Here is a 22,027-nt window from a genome sequence, read left to right as displayed (position 1 = left end):
AAACTAAATGGATCCGAAAACTCGGCCCGACCTACAACTATTTAAAAAATATTTAATAAACAAACCAAAAAACATAAAAAAAAACCTAAAACTCTCGAGGTTACCATCAAGATTAGATCCATTTTCTTTGACCGGTGGGAAAATATTTCGATTTGATTTACAAACATAAGCAAATTAGATTGTGTCGAAGTCAAATTCAATATGAACTCAGACAAGCTAAAATACTTTTGTTATGTAAAGAATCTCCCGCAAAGAGTAGAATGAAAAAAGATTCTTGCATCAAACCAAATGAATATTTAGGCTGTTTCATAAAAAACAGTTAAAAATCATCACAGTCACTACTGCAGCTTTTGCGTTTGTGACAAAACAAAGCGCGTACTGAGTATTTGTCTAAACTGATCAACATATTCTATAATCATCAATTTACACAACAAAGTAATCCAGCAACATTCCTTAAAAACGCGATTTGAAACAACTATTTTAAATAATTTTTTGAATCCTCTCCGATCGACATGATACGAGTCCGACAATAGAAATTATTTTTCCTCAAAACTAATCTTCTCGTTGGCTTTGGATGAAGCTTGTCCAGAATATCAACACCGAATTTTTTATTTATTTTAAGTTTGAAAAGTTTAGATCTGCGAAATAACATCTTGTCCCGCACGTATTGTTGGAAACGTCCATTATCCTTTTCCAGTGTGTACTCTTCTGTACCAACTAGCGGTCGCTGTAGTTTATGAAATTTTCCCCTGACTATTGCTCTAAAAATAGGATGAGACAAAATATTTCATTTCATGGGCTCCTTTAAATACTGAATTTCCAACAACCAACATGGCAAGCTACAGATTAGTGATAAACTTAAAAAACTGAACTAAAACATCGGTCTGCGTATAAGAGCTAACCGACAAATCAATCAGTATTCCCAACAAACTGGAGTGTCATTAGTTAGTTGCAGTAGCTGCAACAATGGGACTGTATAGGTCGAAACAGATTGCCCTGACTGTCGCTTGCTTCAACGGAGTTTTCGAAATCATGAACTTTAAGAACAGTGTTTTTTACCAACACTTGGCTTTGAAAGGCCACATTTGTTGATCGAATGGGCCACTTTTCACATTACTTTATTCCTGATTGCTGTTTGAACAACACGGTCTACTGTCCACACAACAAAGATTTCTTGCTTTAGAATTTGCTTCTTTGCGCATTCGACAAATCTTTTGGTCTATAATACATAAGCATGTGCCTTTTTTAGGAAAAGTTAGGCTTTGTACTAGAGAAGGAAGAGATATTGTTCCAAGTTTTGGTTTGTTAGCACGCTCGTATTTTTTTCTGTTGCCGAAACGCAAACAACTGCCTCGTAGCGCAACAAGCAAAATTTTACCACTCAAAGCTTGTGTATTCAAACGAATTATTAAATGCGTCCTGGTCAACAGTTAACAATTTGAAACCTATACCTACTTTTTTCGAGTGTTCCAAAAAAACTCATCCAAAACTGTGTGAGGCAATAGCTGTTGTGGAAAAATTCCCTACAAAAAGTGGTGTGAAAACACCGGCAAACAAGTTGCAATAAACCGCTTTAACAGATTTTGTAGTTCATTTAAATAAAAACCAAAGATTAAACAGCAAAACATTAAACGGCTCGTCCAAGGTTGTTCCAACTTACTGATTCAGGCAGTCCTTTTCCAAGTACGGAAACAAAATACGTTGCCATAAGTACGATCAGACAAATTTATTTCTTCATTTTTGCTTTGCTTTACAAAAGTAAATTCAGCACCAAGTTTTCGTCCATTTAGACCAACACTTTTTCGATAACAGACACTAATCCGGATATTTAGTCTACGATGCAAACATTGTATTTAGTTGCAAAGCCCGCATCAGCAAAACATGTGCACGGAATGTAAAAGAATTACTAAGAAAATTTTCGGCGTTTAAGGTTTTTGTAAAAATGATATTCCGCACATTGTTTCTTTTGCTGCTGCAAACAGGGCAACCGCAATCGTAAACAATGTGGCAAGTGGAAAATGGCTCACTTGGTTTAGAATAATTCTCATATTCTAATGATCATGTCCAAAAGGGTATCATGTCCATATTAGCAATAACATTATGAATGTGATTGTCATTTCAAAGCCCAGGTTTGCCGTTTAAACAAAGACACACTATGCTCCATCTCTAATAACGTGAATTTGAAAATGATGTCAACAGATCAGCAAAATCAAAGTTATTTCCAGCCCCCGATAAAAACAGATGTAACAAATTCATCAAGTCCACAGCAACTACTATTGTTAAGTGAAATGCGTTATAATCATATAACATTTTCTTAACTTTAGATCCTTACGTACCTCTTATAAGTTTAGAACCAGAAATATATTGTTGATCTACGACTGAAAGCAACACTGGCTGTAGACTCTGAACGGCCGACCTGCAAGGCTGAGCCTCACAAAGGGGTTTGTCACGTTGAAACACGCCCCGCCCTTTCCCACACAAACCACACTTCCCGAATCACGTGTAATAATCCACAGCGACAACAGCGGCAACAACCACAACGTCGTACACAATCAGGAACGGACAGAAACAGGGTTGAGAACGAAACGGGAACGGGAACGGTTTTCTAAACAAGAAAACGAAACACATTGACATATGCCAACGCACAAAATGCCAATGACTAACTTACCAACTATTTTGCGACACAGGTCAACAGGTACAGTACACGTATCAACAGTTGCAAGACGATGAAACAATCGCTGCAATCACTATAGGAAAATACAGCATGCCGTAAGTCACACATAAAGCCATGAATTAATTTAGGTCACAAATCGAATTAAACACTCACCGACAATCACGGTAAACAGCCTTCACTTGAAGATTAATTAGTCAGTCGTCACAATATTTAATTTAGCCTTATTCGTCTCTAAAAATGCAACACAAACGAATTTACTTAATGCAGTAATAAATCACCTTACTCGACCACGTTGTACAGTAAATGAACTAATCATTGCAACATACAGACAATAGCCTTCTAATTTTACTGTTACGCACATGGCGATTGTAACGTCATAGCAGTGGAATAATGAGACAAGTTAATCATGCGTAACTGAACGTGGAGATGTAACATACCCCCACCTAAATGTATGAGCCGGGTAAATACATTTCACACACAAACAAACATCGAACGTTCAACGAAATTCAATAAACAAAACAGCACACTAAGCATCACTTTCAGCGGCGACAATCAAGCAAAGTTTTGCAATCGGTCGTTTGACACGATTGTATCGCGTTTGCACAAGCACCGAGCGTACAGTTCCCGTTTTATCGGGAAATGTATCCGCAACGCGACCCATCAACCACTTGGAGCGTGGCTGTGAATCATCCACGACGAGAACCACATCGTTGATCTGGAGATCTCTCCTCTTCTGGAACCACTTCTGCCTGGAAATGATGTTCGGTAGATATTCGCGAACCCAGCGGATCCAAAATTGATTCGCCAAGTACTGCACTTGCGCCCAACGGCGCCGCACGTAACAGTCCTTTTTGTCGAACAAGCCAGGAGGCAAATTCGAGTTGCATCTCATGAGCAGGAGATGATTGGGTGTGATCGGTTCATCATCTCGGGGATCAAAGGTGACAGGAACAAGAGGACGCGAGTTGAGTATTGACTCAACCTCAACAAAAAGCGTTGACAATGTTTCGTCGGAAACAACTTGCTGTGTCATCAGAGACGTCAGAATTCGCCGGATGGAGCGCACCATTCGTTCCCACGCACCTCCCATATGACTGGCTGTCGGGGGATTGAACGACCAACGAATTCCGCTTTGTTTCAGGTACTCCTCAATGTGAACTTGGTTCCAAGACTGCAGTGATTCTCTCAGTATCCGTTCTGCACCGACAAAGTTCGTCCCATTGTCGGAATATATATTTACAGGATTCCCACGCCGACCAATGAAGCGACGAAGCGCGTCGATGAACGAGTCTGTAGATAGGCTGTGGGCAACTTCGATATGGACAGCTCGAATTGATAGGCAGGTAAACACTGCCCCGTACCGTTTCACGATGCTCCGTCCCTGCTTAACTGGAAAGGGACCGAAATAATCCACCCCTACGTGTGAAAACGGGGGCTCGTCCGGATGCAGTCTTGCTGAAGGAAGGTCTGCCATCCTCTGTACTCCAGCGGAAGCATTTCTTCTCTTGCAGAACAGGCAATTCCCAATCACTCGGCGTACGGCTACTCCACCTTTAAGTATCCAAAACCTTTGGCGCAGCGACGACCAAGTGTGGCCCATCCCAGAATGTCCGACAAGACGATGATGTCTCTCGATAACCAAGTCAGTAAAATGACACGAATGTGGTAGAAGAATCGGATGTTTGGCATCGTACGGAATGAAAGCCTTTTCTAGTCGACCACCAACTCGAAGCACGGAGTTAACAACCATTGGATTTAGTTTGAACATGTGACGTTTCACAGAGGTCTTGGAAAGAGATCCCTTCTCCAACGCAGCAAGCTCAGGGCTGAAATGCTTTCGCTGCACATATTTAATCAACTCCAGTTCGGCAGCATTTAATTCTTCAACAGATAATGATCCACGATTCTCCACCACAGCCTTGTTACCGCGAACACGCGACAGTAAAAACTTCTTATATCGAAGCAGCCAGGCGATACTCTTTTTCAAACGATGCAACGAAGAGTACCGATGGATGATCCTCTCAACTATGGACTGCCTCTCTACGACCATATGTATGGAGACTTCCTGCTTTTTTACGGGACTGAACTCAGCAGGCAAGTCGGGTAAAACAATCGGACTCACAGGCCAGTGATCCTCAGATTCCAACAAAAACTGCGGACCGCGCAACCAGCGGCCAGACGTCACTAACGCTTCTGACGTCAATCCACGTGACGCCTCGTCTGCCGGATTGAGCTTTGAAGGAACATGTCTCCAGCTTAAAGGATCGCTTTGCCTTTCAATCTTTGCAATTCGATTAGCAACGAACGTAGGGAATCTCTTCTTCGAATTCCTGATGCTCTGTAGGACGGCAGTGGAGTCTGTCCAGAACACAGACCGATGCACTGGCAAGCCAAGCTCTCGTCGCATCATTTCATCTAGCTTCACGGATAGAACTGCCGCCGTCAGTTCCAGTCTTGGAATTGACACTGTTTTCAGCGGCGCTAGTCGACACTTGCCAACAAGAAACACGCAGTGAACACGCGAACCGACGTCGACTATCCTCAGATAACACACAGCTCCGTAGGCCACGGAGGAAGCATCTGCAAAGTGGTGTAACTCCCAACTTTGCACATCGCCGAAATCATCGGGCTTAAAACAACGAGGAAGACACAGGTCATGAAGCTTCGGTAAACGCCCAAGCCATTCGCTCCATTGTGTTGCTTCCGATTCCAAAATGCAGTCGTCCCAGCCAACTCCACGTTTGCACAAACCTTGGAGTAATAATTTGGCTCCAAGCGTGCACGGTGCAACGAATCCAAGAGGGTCGTACAGTGAACTCAATGCAGAAAGAAGTCCTCTTCGAGTCTTCGCCGTTTCAGGAAGGTTGACCTTAAATCCAAACGTATCTTCGTGCACGTTCCAGTGGACACCAAGCACTCTCTCTGTGACGTCATCACTCAAGCTTTTGTTTCGCACTGCCTTTGACCTCTCTTCTTCAGGAATTTTTGACAGAATCTTCTGGTTATTACTGAGCCATTTTGTCAAGTGGAATCCTCCACGTGACAACAAATCTGAAATCTCTTTGGTCATTTGAATTCCCTCCACTGTAGATGCAACCGAAGTCAGGCAGTCGTCCACGTAAAAATTTCTTCTGACGACCGAAGACGCTTGTGCATTGAAATCTTGACCAAAATCCAAGGCTGTTTGCTTCAAGCAAAAACTCGCGCAACTAGGGGATGAAGTCGCCCCGAACAGGTGCACAGTCATTTGATGCGCTGTTGGTTGATTTGTCAAATCCCCTCCTGGCCACCACAGAAATCGCAAGGCGTCCCTGTCCTTAAGGGTAACACGAATCTGGTGGAACATCGATTCTATATCGGCCACCAAAGCGTACCGCTCTTTGCGAAATCGAGTCAAAACACCCACCAAACTGTTTACGAGATCCGGGCCCTGCATCAGCACATCATTGAGGGAAACGCCCTTGTGCTTTGCAGCGCAATCAAAAACTACACGAACCTTGTCTGGCTTACGGGGATGAAGTACAGGATGGTGTGGTAAATACCAGCAAACACCATCAACCGATTCGATTTCTTCTCGAGGTATCTCTCTTGCGTACCCTTTCTCGAGGTAGGACTGCATTGTGCTCACGTACTTTTCCTTCAGTGAGTGATCCTTCTCCAGGCGTCGCTTCAAGTACGTCAGCCGTCTTTCGGCCATTGGCTTGTTATCTGGCAAACAAGCTGAGCTTTCTCTCCACGGCAACGGCAGCTCATAGTGACCTTCCACCATTTTCACGTTCTTTTGCATGATACCATACGTCTTTCTGTCTTCGCGCGACGTGGGGAAATCTAGAACAGCAGTTTCGTTCCCAAAATCTGTCTCCCACAGACTAGAGATTTGCTTCTGTAAAGAGCTGCCTCTAGACTTCACGAAGTTTACCTGATACCTCGATGATGCACACGGAAGGAGTGAAGGGCCAAATAATGTCCATCCAAAAGGTGTCTTGACAGCAAACGGTTTCCCTTTTGGACCACGACGCATCTCCTCAATGAACAAGGCGTCTGGATTATCCAGACCAATCAGCAATGTTACAGTTCCTTTCTCGATTAAGGGAAAATCCAAGTCACGTAAATGTGGGGCACCCCTTAATGCTTCTTTGCTAAGAATCGGATTAGGACGAACGGGGATTTCACCAACGGTTATTACTTTAGGGAGAAATATATCATCTCCGCCACCTACTGGAGAAACAGAGAAACTCACTGAAACAGCCGTATGCTCTTTGGCTTCATCTGTCAGTGTTTGCAAAACAATCTCCTTAGTTTCACCTTTCATGCCCAGGGCTTTAATCAACCTTTGGTTACAGAAGGTTCCGGTAGAGCCGATATCCAAAAATGCGTAAGTTAAAACCTTCCGGCCTTCGTATTTTACCTCAACCGGTACGACACACTGATACACGTCGTCGTAACCGCATTCGCCGGGCGTTGCTACTGAACATGAAGCGACCTTTTGTGGTTCAACCGGTGTCGCTGGTGACTTTGGCTTTGCGGCTGGAGCAGGCCTATGCAGCAATGTGTGGTGATAGTGACTCGAACAGTCGTTTTCTTCGCAGGCAGTTCTCGCTTTACATCGTCTAACACGGTGACCTGAAGTAAGGCATCTGAAGCACAATCTCTTACGACTGACAAATTCCACACGTTCGGAGTACGTTTTACGTTTAAACTCAAAGCACCTGGACAAATCGTGAGCCTTACCACAGAACAGACACGTAGCGGAAGTAGTCGGCCTCTCTGTCGGATGCTGTCGAACTTCTACTGGGTTCACAACGTACGCAGACGGTCTTGGCTTTCTCATCGGTGGACCAGGATCCTTGTCGCGCCTAGAACCCATAATCCTACTCCCGTAGAGGGAATTTTCCACCTCAGCACGCTCCGAAACAAACTGAACAAAGTGGCTAAACCCGGCTTCACGATTAGTGCGATGTAGAACTTCGACTGATCGCTCTATCCATTTTTCCTGCAAGCGATAGGGCAACTTGTCAATGAGCTGCAGCATGGTGTCAAGTGAATTAAGACCGGCATATTCATCGATATCCTCCAGTGTAGTGAGACATTTTTCCAGCAGATCTGCAAACTGCATTAGTCGTTCCGGTTGATCTCCTTTCAAGCGAGGACTCTTCTTCAAATGCTGCTCACAGGCATTTGCGATAATGTGCGGCTGTCCGTACTCATGAAATAGCTTTTGACGTGCCTGTCGGTAACCCTCGACTGGCCTTTTCGTCAAGTGATCAATTTTAGGTCGCACTTTGTCATCACAATGTTGCAGCAGATAAACCAACCGCAAATCGTCAGAGTGAACTTTAGTGGCAACGTGCGCTTCAAAGTTGCGAATGAACGTCCAGTATTCCATTGGATCGCCGTTAAATGACATTATCTTCGGACGCGGTAGAAAACGCTCATCTGAGCTGTAACGAGGTTCCTGCGCTACTGTGGGATTATTCCTATTTTGACAATCGTATTGCGGAGTAGCATAGATAGGATGCTGATGACTTACTTTAGGCAGCTCCTGCCTATCACAACGCGGTACAGGTTTTGGACATTCGGTGACCGTTTGCACAAAAGGCCTCTCTACGGTTGGCGGATAAACGAATTCCGCTTCGAATTTACCTTCCCATCCGCGAGCTTCGATTTCGGCTAGTTCGGCTTGACGTTGTACCTCGCGAATTTCTGCGTCGACTGTCAATCGGCGCTCTGACTCACGCAACTTCTGTTCTTCATCACGCAACTTGCGTTCGTCATCAAGCAGCTTCTTTCGTCGCTCGTTCTCCTCGTCCTGTCTTTCCTTGGCCTGACGAAGCTTTGCGCGAGCCATCTCAAGCTTAATTCGTGCTTCAGTTCTACGAACACTGGAACTCGTACTTGCTGAAGTAGGGCAACTAGAAGTGCAACTTTTAACCGACTTTTTTGAACCAACTTGTGGCGGTGGGGACGTAGCAGGCTGGGCCTTTTCGATCCATTCAGCAACCCTGCTATCAAACTCCGTCTTCTCCTCAGCGTATCGCTTTAACAAATCCTTGACAAGGTCTTCATTTTCAGGTGAATTTGAAGTAATATGCTCCACAAGAAGTCGGTACCTTTCATTTATAATTCGCACCGATGAATGTACAGAAACTAAGTTATTGGGACTGACCATTAAACGTTCCGTTTGGGTGTAGGATTCTTGCAATAAACGTTGCAATTTGATGAGCTGTTCACCCTTATCTTCTTCAATCGTGTCGGAATTCATTTTTTAACCAAGCAACAGCTTCTTTCCAATAAGGAAGAGTAGAAAGCTTCTCTCAATCAGCGACAGTTGAAACTTCCTTTTCAACGAGCAACAGTTGAAAACTTCTTTTTCAACGAGCAGTAGTTGAAAACTTCTTTTTCAACGAGCAGTAGTTGAAAACTTCTTTTTCAACGAGCAGTAGTTGAAAACTTCTTTATGTAGACTCTGAACGGCCGACCTGCAAGGCTGAGCCTCACAAAGGGGTTTGTCACGTTGAAACACGCCCCGCCCTTTCCCACACAAACCACACTTCCCGAATCACGTGTAATAATCCACAGCGACAACAGCGGCAACAACCACAACGTCGTACACAATCAGGAACGGACAGAAACAGGGTTGAGAACGAAACGGGAACGGGAACGGTTTTCTAAACAAGAAAACGAAACACATTGACATATGCCAACGCACAAAATGCCAATGACTAACTTACCAACTATTTTGCGACACAGGTCAACAGGTACAGTACACGTATCAACAGTTGCAAGACGATGAAACAATCGCTGCAATCACTATAGGAAAATACAGCATGCCGTAAGTCACACATAAAGCCATGAATTAATTTAGGTCACAAATCGAATTAAACACTCACCGACAATCACGGTAAACAGCCTTCACTTGAAGATTAATTAGTCAGTCGTCACAATATTTAATTTAGCCTTATTCGTCTCTAAAAATGCAACACAAACGAATTTACTTAATGCAGTAATAAATCACCTTACTCGACCACGTTGTACAGTAAATGAACTAATCATTGCAACATACAGACAATAGCCTTCTAATTTTACTGTTACGCACATGGCGATTGTAACGTCATAGCAGTGGAATAATGAGACAAGTTAATCATGCGTAACTGAACGTGGAGATGTAACACTGGCTAAGGATTTAATGACCAGCAGGAGGTTTCAAACCACGCGTGTAATTTGCAACCCATTCAAAACACAAGACGACATCTTGTGGTCTCTACATCCAGCCTTTTATTTGCGTTAATTACCATGACCAACTAACTGGAGGAAATTAGTTGATTTTGTACGCGTAGCATGAAAAACTACTTTGCTTTATTTTTTCTCTTTAAACCACATCCAGTCTCGTTGTATTTTTTGCAACTAGAGCATATTGATTCCACAAGTACAAACGTTCTCAACCATTTACTAATCGCGTACCATCTGACGAAATTCTCTATCCCTGCATACCACCGGAACCTTGTTTGAATGCTAAGACCGAGACATAGACCTATTTTTTTCGTGCAGACTCGAATATTTCTGAAACAAGCAAGCTAGCAATTCCAGTAAAAATTTGTCCCACAAGTGTTTTTGGAAAGATTCTGTACAACGTTCACTCTGCTGCTCAACCTAGCGGTCGCTCTTTTAGGGCATTGTGTTACTGAATGGGGCTGAAAATAGTAAGGGACAGAATACCTGATTTATAGTGCTACTGTATATATTTAATTATGGAAATTGAAAACCAAAATCTACGATATACCACAGGTAGGGAACCACTGCTTCAGGTAAACATTTTTCTTCAAGCAGCAGAATCACAGCGCTTTGCACCGCATCAAAGGGGTTCGGTTTGAAAATTAGATTTGGTTGGTTACTGTATTGGTTAAATACCTCGTGCTTATTTAGCAAGCATCTTAGAGGGTCAAGCAAATTTTGAGTAAGCCACCGACCAAAAGGTGCCACGCAATGTGTGACAGAAAATGTTTGAAAAACGGACAGTAACAAAAGCACGTACCACGTAATCTGCTACATCGAGGCCTCTAATGCACTCAATCAAACAATTTGATTGGATAGGAAGTCCTTGATACAAAGAACGCTAGTATTTAGCTTAATGTCGTATATTAACTTCATTTAACTAAATAGCTTTTCTCTACTAGTAATTCTTATTCTCCTAGAAAATTACTTGCTCTTTTTTCATGTAATCGGTCCACTGAGAGGAAAATATATGTTTGTTGGGCTCTTTCTGTTTGTTGTGTAAATTTTTCCCCATATTTTACATTTTTTGATGTTAATGTTACTATTTTCTAGTTATCTAATTTTTCATCCTTATGCAAACAACAGTTGCAAAATACTATCTGGCAAACTAATTGTTAAATGGGTTTCAAGCTGTTGTAAACGCTAGTTCAGAAGCACCATTGGTATTGTTGGTAGTTCGTGAGCGATTTTCAGTAAATGTACATTATCTACGTTTTGTTCCAGCGCGGTGTATCGAAAAGAACGCTGTAGACTCGTGTAGGGTACATAGCACTCGTTTAACACAGTTGGATGTAGCGGCATCGGTACGGGGGAAGCGACGCGACTGTATTGATCCGGTTTGAATCACCTGCGTTGTGTTACGGGGCTCGCGCTGTTTACGGCTGTAAGTCTTAAATAGGCCACTGTATGTTATAACGCAGATGAGGAAACCCGCTTGGCACAAGGTTTTAGCATAGAGGTAGCTTTATAATATCAGCTCTGCCGAAAACAAATGTATTTAGTTGTAAGAAGGTTGGATACGAGCTTTTGTACTGTACAATTAGTATTTTAGTGATGTATTTAAAAACATTTGCATTTGCGCAACATAAATGAAAGTGTTGGGTGTGAAATTGGTATAATTTGTATTATATTCTGATCATATTTTGGCAGTTGATTAGTTAGTACAGTTAATCATTTGAAAAAAAAAAAACGGTAAAAAATGTCACTTCGACTCCTAAAGTTTGCTCTTTTTGTCCTCTCGATGAGTTTGCTACACAAAAGTAAGTGGTTTCAAAATGTTGTTTTATCAAAAGTTATTCTTGTTTTAAGTGTAGTTCTTATCGTTTAGATTTAAGCAACTTACATGAAAAAAAATTATTTGTCGTTAAGATTGTAAGTTATATATGCATATGTGTGCGTATATATAACATCACCACTATCTACAAAAAACATAAAAATGATGATGGCATGAGCATTTGCCGAAACGTTTGAAATATATAAGCATGTCGCTTTTTACGTCTATTTGGGCCGTTACTTTCACCATAAAGCATAAAAATCCCCGTGGTTATACAATACACATAAAATACCTTACTTAAGATAAGATATTTTACAAAAAACAAACGAAAGACTGCAACAACTGAAAAGTGTACTTCGTAAAACTTTAGGCCACGAACCGTGCAATCAGGTAAAAACTCGTGGGTGAAACCATTGAGTTTATTTCGCTTGGTCAAGCAAAACAAAGCGACACAATCGCACCGAATAGTCACCAACCTGGAAATAGATGCGTAACGGTCAAACGTTATGGAAAGGGAAGTCGGTCCATTGTGGGTAAACACGACTGGGGGAATCGTTTGATACTCATTTAAATTTGTTAGTTTGCAATTAACGCTGGTCATATGTTTGTAGCTATAACTTTTATATTTATATAACAGTTTTTTTTGATAAAACCGTTAAAAATGGCAAGTCGACTTGTCAAAATTGCCCTGTTCTATCCAGTCTAAGTTTATTACACGGAGGTAAGTTAATTGGATGCAATTGAGTCGCTACATTGTAATAGCACTTCTTGCTTTAAAACTTGGGCTAATAATACCCATTTTTGTCAATGAGTACAATAGTCCGATTAAACTTTTCGCAAGCAGAATCTAAACAAAATAGTACTGGAATAAAGTTTTCGCTTAGGCATTTTATAAAAACTTCGTATTGACCTAATAAGGTGTTTTACCCTCCGTGTTTGTGCGGCTAACAATCGAGTAAATACGGTACTTTTCAGCAAAACTCATGTAATTTCGTCAGAATCGCAGGGTGACGTCAAATTTAATTCGGTTGATTCGGCAAATTATCCGAAGCTTTGACGAATGTCCATACTAAGCCAGTCAAACTCTATGCAGGCTAATACTTTGAAAACCTATTTGTTTAATTCACATATACGAGTTTGATGAAATGCTTGGTTGTGACAAACTTCATATTTCTTCTGACATTGCAAATACATTTTAGTTTCGGATGCTCAGTGCAATGCTATGTCGACATACCATGAGTATGTGGGCTACATTGAAACATCATGTGACAGTTTCAACCTTCAATTCAATTCAACTCTGGGTTCCGCCAAAATGGTCGCCTATACACGAGCAGCCGAGCTGGCAGCAGATAACTTCTGTAAGGTAAATTTCCCTTCAAAACTGCACAATCGCCTACGTTCGCACTTACTGGGGTTGATAAGAATCTTATTTTAGTTTACAATGCTGGGTTTGAGTGACTTCATATCGCCACAACATGTTTGCTTTCAACTATCGTTTTATAACACTTTACTATTACTTCGGAGACCCCGAGACTCCGACAACCCGATGCCAAGCGGCTCCACGACACCCCGAGACTCCGAGAATCATATATAAATCCAATCTGAAACCGAAATCTCTTTTTCATTATCTAGGTTTACGAGGGAACTGACAACACAGGCAATTTCGTGGGGATTTTGCAGGGAGGAGGCCCGTCTTTTCCTGTGGTCTTGACCGGCCCTAGAGCCTTCATTCAATGTGTAACAAACTATACAACAGAAAGGGTGAATTTCAGAATTCTTCAAGGTAAGAAAATATATAGATTTACCTTAAAGTTGCGAAACGAGCGAAAAGTCAGGTCCGAATCAAGCAGCTTTCATTGCGTTCGTTCTGTTACATTTCAGCAAATTTGTGTGGGGAAGATGCAACTGTACCAGTGTTTAATTTCATGTCTCCAAACTTTCCGAGCGACTACCCAACTAATCAAGTGTGCACATGGAATTTTCAACTCGATACCAGAAAGTCATTGTTGTTCCAATTCTCAGCATTCGACACGGAAGACACCTATGATATGTTATTCGTAAGTCTATCATTACGTTCCAGTTCAAATAATGAGAGCGGTTCCTTTACCTATTGCTTTTAAATAAAAAAGTCATTGTTTTTGACACTCTATTCATTGGGGGTGGGGTCGCCAATTAGTGCTTGGAAACCGCCAAAACATTGTGAAATCTAACCCAAATCTAGTTGACCTAAAACTCGAAAGACATCATCTAAACCACTGTTATTAAATTACACTGCAACTTGATAACGAAATGTAGCCCATTCGGACAGAAAACCGACCAAGCTTTCTGATAGTTTTACATTAATTGATAATTTACAACTTTTTATTCAGTTCAAGATCGACAATAATCGTGTGGAGGTACTTAGTGGATTACTTCAAGAATTTGAACACCGAGTTAACGCAACAAGTCTCACTGTTATGTTTCTCAGTGACAGAAATGTTGGCGGAATGGGGTTTAATGCAACTGTGGTCCTAGAAGAAAGTATGTAAAAAACTGTTTGTTTTAAATTTAATGCGACAGTAAAATCTACAAGGTGAGTGAATTTTTTTCTTTTTATCGCGGGTTTTGATCTCATGCCGCTTCTGAGATCAAGTTTGCCATCAGTGTGTGGGTCAGTGAGCACAAACTCGAGTTTGAACCCGGCCCGAACCCAAAAGTATAATGCTGAAACCGAACCCGACCCAAAACGCATGCCCGACACTTACACGCGCCGGGGTCACTTGCATTAACATTTCTTCGTAATAGCAACGTGATAAGGCATTTGTTTTTTATAGTCATAGTTCACTACATGGCAAGTGTAAATCAAACGGTTGGATTTTATGAATACTAATGTTTGATACCATTTATCGGCCTTCACGACTCCCAGTTAAAATGGCTAACGCCCCCAATGGGTTACGTCCCACAGGTTGAAAACCACTCACTTAAAGAGGCTGTGTTGCAAGGTTAAAGTAACCAAATGCAGCCAAACTGGTCGGAACGGAAAACAATCAGCTAAATTTTAATTGTTTTGGTTTAACTGCTTGTTGTAAGTTAGAGAATGATTATTGATTATTGTGGATTTTTTTAGACATGCAGCAAGCAGTGAAATGCAGCGAAAAAGATTTGACCATAAGGTGAGTTTGTTGTGTAGTTAGCTCCTAACAATAGAGTAATAATATATTGAACACTTTCAAAACGAAAACAAACTACCTCAAGCTATATGAACGAAGGGATACACGTTGTTACCAACAAGTGCTAATTTATACTTTCCCCGTTAAAATAACGTTACTATGAGGCCAATTGCAGGGCAAAAAATACATTTTGCGGCATGAAACAAAGAAAATGTTTCGATTGCAACTGAACCAACGTTCACTGTATCGAAAATTGTCGCGTCAAATTTAGTAACTGCCGTGAAATGGTCGAGTTTAGTTTGTTTTACTGGATGAAAGAATGCATAGCGACCCAATTGGATTAAAACAGCGGTTCCCAAACTGGGGTCCGCGGTCCTTTAGGGGTCCGTGAGGCAATTTTAGGGGGACCGCCAAGCGGTTGAAGTAATTCTATAATCTTATTTGGCCTCAGTTTGTGCCACTAAATAAGTTTAAATCAAAGTAGAATTGAGAATCGACTGTCTCCATTGCTAAACAATGGCCTTTATTGAATGACAACTATCAAAAATGCAATTGTTCGCGCACAATCGTAATGTTTTTTGTCTTGTTTGTGATGTCATATGCTGTATTTGGATGATTGTTATGCGCAATTTTGCATAACTAGCTAAAACCCTGCAATCAACTTTCGTTTTTATGAAATACACGTTTAGGCTTAAGGACCGCGAGCCGTCGAAATAATGGCAAAGGGACCGTTTTGATAAAAAATATGAAAAAGTTTGGGAACCACTGGATTAAAACAATCAATAAGCCGGAAATAGCTGCGCAGCGTTAAAACGTCATAGAGCGCAAAACAGCGCAGGGCACAATTGACGGATGAGCGCTAAACGCACTGCAGCTACACCGTGGCTACATAATGTTCAAGATAGAATAGCGATGTATACATCTTACAATATTGTACACATTTGATGTAATAGTAGTGTCACGTCATGCTTAGTCATTGTTTTCTCTCTTATAGTGGTTCTAAAAAAGGTTTTACTATGTATTCCTTGAAGACATGTTGAATTAAATTGATCTGTAAATAGCAAAAACCTGATCATTGCAGAGTCACAGCTGATGAACAGATGACATTAGATTACGAACTCGGTGACACACTTTACATCGCATTGAACCGGGAAACTCCCCCTTCTCAACTCAATGACAGCTGCAAGGTCACGGGATCAGATCCAGTGTTCGTGTTTGACATTGGCCAATGCGAAGCCTTCTACAAGGTGACACGAAAAATATCAGTTGTTAAAATACATTACAAAAGCAAAATCAAAGTAAGTGTGCATTGAAAGTGTACATTGTATTCAGCTCTTTAATGTCTGTATTCTATAAAGTTGCGATTGGCTGTTGTACATTTTGATCAGCTTCTAAATTTGTATATGTGACAGAATGAGAACGGCAATGTATCGGCGTCTTTCCTGATCTGGAGATACCTAGCTCCATCCTCTGCCGTGATCCAACGTGACGTTCAAAACAAGCTCAATGTGACTTGTCTATTTGAAGCAGACCTATTTCTCTCGTCATCCCACGTCCAACCACAAGCAGGGTGAGAAACCAAAGCAAAAAGCAGACCACATCAGAAATATAAACATGGCACATGTCATTCGATGCGGGAGCCCATGTCACATGCCACAGTCAACAATAACAATATGCGAAATATAAAAATGACAAACGTCATTTAATGCGAAAAAAACATGCCACACACAAGCGTTGCTTTTGCAGGAAATTGTTGAGGAAATTTAGTTTGATTTTTAGTGCTAGTCAAAAAACATGGAAAAAATAAACGGTAAAGACAATAATTCGAAATTACAGTTAATTTGACAAAATCCTCAGAAAAATGTGCATTACTTTTTACCCATAGAAACTTGAAATTTCAAATCAAGATACCTTGAAGCCTAAAGTACCAATTTCTGAGACATGTAACCTATTTGTAGATCCGCTGAAATTTCAGCTCAGAATACAGGAAACTTTGATATCGCTCTCAATCTCTTTGCCAACCAACATTTCAACGAAAGCTTGCCCGGAGAAGTCACTGTACCTAACTACATTTTTGCTGAAGTCAGACTAAATGAAATTTCTCCAAGCAGCGATGACTATATTGTTCGGGTGCGTTGAATACAAAAAGATTCTTGTGAAACAAAGAATTATCGATTAGAGCTTCCAGAATATTTTTGAAAATGTCAAAGTTGTGCCTCACCTGATGTTTATCAAACGGGCTTCGTAATTTGGTTTTGATCTCGCCAATTTTCCATTTACGCAGAATAGATTGTAATTACAACTTTTGTGCACAGCTTGAAGAATGTTGGGCCACACGCGTTGAAACCTCCAGTGGTTTGCCGAACTACCCGGTTGTACAAAGCGGGTAAGCTTTACTTGTATACTCTCAATGGATTACCGATTTGATTATTTATTTCTTATCTTTCGTTCCCTATTTGACAGTGCGTAACTCGTGTCAAAATATTAGATGCGACGCGCCACCCAGTGAGGGCGAGGCTGCCGACGCAAAAATGTTGATGCGAAATTACGAATCCAACTTTGCAACATTCAAGGTGATGAGCTTTGTGTGGACAAACTTTACCGACGCAGAACAATTTATCTACATCCACTGCGACGTGACCGTCTGTCAAAACTCAACTGGACAATGCCCTGGACAGGTGAGTTGGGTTGATAATATTTCTCTCCGAAACATGAAACACTAGAAAATGCTCTTAACCAAGTTAAAAGTTTACCTAAGAGTTTTTTGTCACTATTATCTTTTAGAGTTAGACAGATTCGGTGTGTCTAAATTTGTTTCAAGTTTTTAAACTAAAACACTTAATGGTAAATCCCTAATGCAATAACTAGAGTGTATTAATTTATTCGCAGACATGTGGAGGTGTAGGTCGACGATCTGTTGACAACAATGGACGCAACCAACGACTTTCTACAGGACCAGTGCACATCCTACAAACTACCAAGTATTTGCATGTGCAAGGTAACAGCACAACAAATGAAATATCATTTATACTTAACTTGCAACCTTATTCTAATCTCCTATTTCCAATACCTATTTCGATAAGCGAATATTGGCTTTTTGAATACGCAACCAAAGTCTCTGGCAAAATCTTTAAAAGCAAAAAGTTGTAAACTTAATAAATGCTTGCCCCTTTATAAATTTAGTTTAACTCATATTGTATGTAGATGCCTTTTTAAGGTTCTTAATTAGATATAAGTTCAGTTCCAGGTCTGGCGTACGATGATATTTATATATACAGTATTGTTTAAAGTTGACCAACCTAAAAGTTCAATTGAGTGCAGATTTTATGTAATAAATATGTTCTCGTTCATATGTGTAGATCTAAGTTAAACGTTTTTTTATTGCAGACACTGCAGGAGATAGAGATGAAGCCAATGAAGCAGCTCACAACATCTTCCAACTTGGGATGTTTGTTCTTCTAGCTGCTGTAGTGATGGTAGCTGGTTACCTTGTATGGAGCAAAATTTCCCTGAACCCAACAGCTAAACAAATTCGTCTGTAGATATAAGTTTTTCCCCATATACTCAAGATTGTTATGTGTTTGCATTCTAACATTTGTCGTTGGTAAATTCCTTGGGTAAAGCTCACATTGCTTTCCGTATGTAATACAATTACTCAACAATTACATAAAGTACGTTTTATAAGTGAAACTTTAATTCTCCAATATTATCAAAACTGATGCTGGTTAAGTGTTGTTTTCTATGAATATGAGCTACATTTTACACAGCAATTCACAAACTTAGTTGTGATAAAACAGATTTAATTACGGGAAAGTTTACTTTAACGGCTTTGAGCCCTCTTGAGTGGTCAAATCAACGTTTCCAACAGTTGTAGTTTTGCTTACAGTGCGCCAAACTTATTGTGTTTCAAGTTTTCCTCGCTTAACGATTTGTAATACGAAGCAGCTGTAGCGCGTTTAGACATTGTCCACCAATTGCGCCTTCCACTATAGCGTTTCAGGTTTGAGCAGCTATTTCCGGCTTGGTTATTGTTTTAGTGCAACTGAGTTCCTACAATTATGTTTTCAGCAACTTAAATTTTAAGTCATCACAACACTTGTTATCAACGGTGGCTATTTTAAAAAATGTACTGTGCCAAATGATGCATAACTGCTAATTGTTAGTGCAAGAAAGCAAAAGACACAAAAAATGTTGTTAACATGTGAATCTTCTGTCGTTTTGAAAGCAGGGAATCGGGCAGTCACAATGTAGTTAGCTGCTACCACTTTAAGGCTAAATTTGACCGTGTTTTGCTTAAGGGTGATTTACCGTAATCATCACGTTTGAAAATGCAAAATACTATAAAAACCATTTTTAGCCTAAAACTTTGTCTAAACCAAAACTTTTCAAAACAGAAACAAAAAAGAAAAGGGCTGTGAAATTTTATCTGTATTGTTACTTTGTGTGGCGAGTTTATTATTCTTATATGAAATAAAGTTACATGAAAATATATGAAATATAAAACAAACTACCATAAACCAAAAAGTTATTAGTTTTGTGTTTTTATTTAAAATAGGTAACTTTTAACGAAGAATTTCCAAGCGCAAAATGTAAAAAAACTAAAGAAGAATGCATAATATCAACTTTGCTAAGCTTTTATTGTGAGTGCTCCAGGATGAGTAGTATCTTGATTTGAGCTTTGGACTCTCTTTATCCCACCTAGCGGTATATTTGAGTAGTTGCGTAGTGCTGAAGTTTTGTCCAGTAAAGCTGCGTTATGTTGGGTTTAGATGCAACTCATTCAAAAAAGCAACCTGATCACGTAGTAATAAACTTAAACATGTAACAGTGTATTGGTTTTGTAACAATGCTGTCTGTCTACATGAAGAATCGAAATCATAATCTCTACTTTTTTAAAAATATAGAAGCAAATTTCTCAAGACGCTAGGTCGTGTTTGTCGTCAAGCTGTTAGTTCAAGATGAATATTTTTTCCTGTAGGAATCTTTTGTAAATATCTTGAAAACGTCATCCAAGTATGTCAGACTGAACTGCGATGATGAGACTAAGCGGTTCCTCTGAGCATGAAGCTTGGTGTTGCATAGAATTTTACGACAATGTCAAAAATTTCAAAGATTGGGGCAGTTCCCATTATCGGTTGCAGGCAGAAGGATATTCTGAGCAGTTGTAAATAGCAACAACGTTTTATTATATTGCTAAATGCCCGAAGAAACACTTAACAAACTTGTAGTTCTTCCAGCAGTTTTTCTGATAATATGCCGACATTTCGATGTCCCATACGAGACACCATCATCAGTGATATAAATTGAAAACACAGAGTTGCTACAAAGCAACAAGGGCGATGAGACACAAAAAGCGCAGTGGTAGCTACTGGAAGTGCTACAAATTTGCCTGGCAGAAACAGTTTATTTACTTGAAACAATGCTGTTAAAAATAGTCATACAATCACACACCCACAGGTTCCCTTTTTGCGTTTGCTATTTGTTAGTTTTTGCATTTCAAAGTTTGTTAGTAGCAAGCGTTTGCGCCATATTCTGTAACATAACTTTTACCAACACTTGGATTTTAAACATAACATTAGCAGGATTACTAGACTGGTTTAAACTAACTTGGGTTTGTATTGTACGAGACACAATTCGTACACAAAAACCCAACGCGAAACAGCAAAATATACAAGTACGGAGATTTTTACGACCCTAACAAACATTGAACAACCTTGCTGACGGTTTTATTGCACACCATTTGTGATAACGACTCTTTTAAGGCGATAGGTTTACTACCGTTAAAACCACTTGAACGTGATGTACATTACTTTCTGTTTAGCATTTGTAACACGATGCGTGAGCAGACAGCAGTCATTTAAATGTTTTAAAAATGTATACTATTGTATAGTTTGGTAATATTGCAATGATTATGAAATGATCATATGCGTTTTGTATTTATTAGTTTAACCCAATTAAATCTTGGTTAAAATGTTGAAACAGACACAACTGTTGAGAAATGTGAATACCTTTCTATCTAATTCGGAAATTCAAAAAAGATTGCAAATTGGTAACTAAGAATTCTAACTGAAATGAACTGAGAGAAACTTTTAGGACATAGTCTACAATGACGCAAGTTCTTGTCCATTGTGTGACTTCTAATTTAATTATTTTGTTTGAGTCAACGTACCTCAGCAGAATTAAACGAAACAAGATCAAAAAAGATTCAGACCACGGACGTATGTTATCAATAAAACGTTGAGACCGGAAAAAGCTAAAGGGTAGAATCTTTGTGATTTCGATACAATGCTTTTTAAGGTGTAATTCGTGGTAACGGGTCTTTAAATCGAGTCAGGTTTTCGGCAGTTTGAAAAATAGACATAAGGCTTGGACTACTTTCTGTTGAAGTTAGGGCGTTTCCTTATGTTTTAATAGAGATGCAAAACTTTAAACCGAGAAATTTTTGAAGGAAAGCAATATAAACACCCAAAATTTGTATGTATGTTATACTTAATGCAGCTAAGGTTGAAGGTCAGTGGTAGGTATTACGGGTTATAACAGAAATCAAACATGGCTCATACTTATGTGAACAATGATGCTGGTGACTACGAAACTATTGAGATCAAACAAGGTCGTTACCAGCCTGCAGCAAACAGAAAGAAACGAGGTAATATTTTAAAGGATATTTTTAACTTTGCAAAAAATCTCTTCAATTTTTTTGTTTACATCTGTCCAAAATGCTGTGTAACATATTTAAAATGTTTGTCGAAACATAACACAAACCACAAATACTTACTCTCGAATATTTACTGTGACTTTTCCCCTTCAAACCAGAACGACAGGGGCCCTTCTCAAATGTGTACGTGGAATCTTCCACAGACGTATATGAAGAATCCATTAAAACAACACCAACACCTAAAACTGTACACAGTTCTGGTAAGTTGTTTTGTAAATGCTTGATAAAAAAAACAACACTCGCAGTACATTTTAAATCTGTGTTGAGTGCTACCAAACAATATTTTAAACTGTGTTTAAACTACGGTTGTTGCATCATTTATGACCACTGTAGCGCAAAAAAAAACAGTTTTCTCCTGCAAACTCAGTTAATTTATTTCAAACAGTTTATTTTTAAGTCTAATCCTATTTCAATAGGTTTTAATGCAACAAAGTTCCTGTTTT

At 40.0% G+C, this 22,027-nt stretch overlaps 2 protein-coding genes and 1 non-coding gene across 3 annotated transcripts; 2 read left to right on the top strand and 1 right to left on the bottom strand.

Annotated features, from left to right (window-relative positions):
- Positions 1–2,485: 2,485 nt before the first annotated feature.
- On the bottom strand, positions 2,486–9,846 carry LOC145218477 (uncharacterized). Its single transcript, XM_080085882.1, has 5 exons — positions 9,565–9,846; positions 9,406–9,484; positions 2,828–9,342; positions 2,669–2,747; positions 2,486–2,605 (listed from the first exon to the last, which is right to left on the bottom strand). Exon 3 carries the CDS (start codon positions 8,934–8,936, stop codon positions 3,201–3,203), a length of 5,736 nt encoding a protein of 1,911 aa, XP_079942008.1. The 5' UTR covers positions 8,937–9,342; positions 9,406–9,484; positions 9,565–9,846; the 3' UTR covers positions 2,486–2,605; positions 2,669–2,747; positions 2,828–3,200.
- A 1,756-nt stretch (positions 9,847–11,602) lies between these two features.
- LOC145220451 (scavenger receptor cysteine-rich domain-containing protein DMBT1-like) lies at positions 11,603–18,475 on the top strand. The gene is made up of 13 exons (XM_080087659.1): positions 11,603–11,706; positions 12,920–13,083; positions 13,353–13,503; positions 13,602–13,777; positions 14,090–14,240; positions 14,827–14,872; positions 15,951–16,116; positions 16,282–16,439; positions 16,828–16,999; positions 17,185–17,255; positions 17,358–17,547; positions 17,759–17,867; positions 18,257–18,475. The coding sequence occupies exons 1-13, from the start codon at positions 11,646–11,648 to the stop codon at positions 18,409–18,411; spliced, it is 1,770 nt and encodes a 589-aa protein (XP_079943785.1). The 5' UTR covers positions 11,603–11,645; the 3' UTR covers positions 18,412–18,475.
- Positions 18,476–19,827: 1,352 nt separating this feature from the next.
- Positions 19,828–20,032, top strand: LOC145221158 (small nucleolar RNA U3). Its single transcript, XR_013858653.1, has one exon. It is a non-coding gene; the product is annotated as a small nucleolar RNA U3 (small nucleolar RNA).
- The last annotated feature ends 1,995 nt before the right edge of the window (positions 20,033–22,027 follow it).

Source organism: Phallusia mammillata, chromosome 3, assembly GCF_965637545.1.
Source record: "Phallusia mammillata chromosome 3, kaPhaMamm4.hap1.1, whole genome shotgun sequence".
Taxonomy (NCBI): domain Eukaryota; kingdom Metazoa; phylum Chordata; class Ascidiacea; order Phlebobranchia; family Ascidiidae; genus Phallusia; species Phallusia mammillata.
This window is presented reverse-complemented; position numbering and strand designations above follow the sequence as displayed.

What these genes read in the sequence shown, in the direction of transcription:
- LOC145220451 (XM_080087659.1), top strand. Translation starts at nt 11,646, where the DNA reads ATGTCACTTCGACTCCTAAAGTTTGCTCTTTTTGTCCTCTCGATGAGT. An exon ending in GAAAAAGATTTGACCATAAG is followed by an intron (nt 14,873 to 15,950) that starts GTGAGTTTGTTG and finishes TGATCATTGCAG; the next exon opens with AGTCACAGCTGATGAACAGA. An exon ending in CTGGACAATGCCCTGGACAG is followed by an intron (nt 17,548 to 17,758) that starts GTGAGTTGGGTT and finishes ATTTATTCGCAG; the next exon opens with ACATGTGGAGGTGTAGGTCG.
- LOC145218477 (XM_080085882.1), bottom strand. Translation starts at nt 8,936, where the DNA reads ATGAATTCCGACACGATTGAAGAAGATAAGGGTGAACAGCTCATCAAA.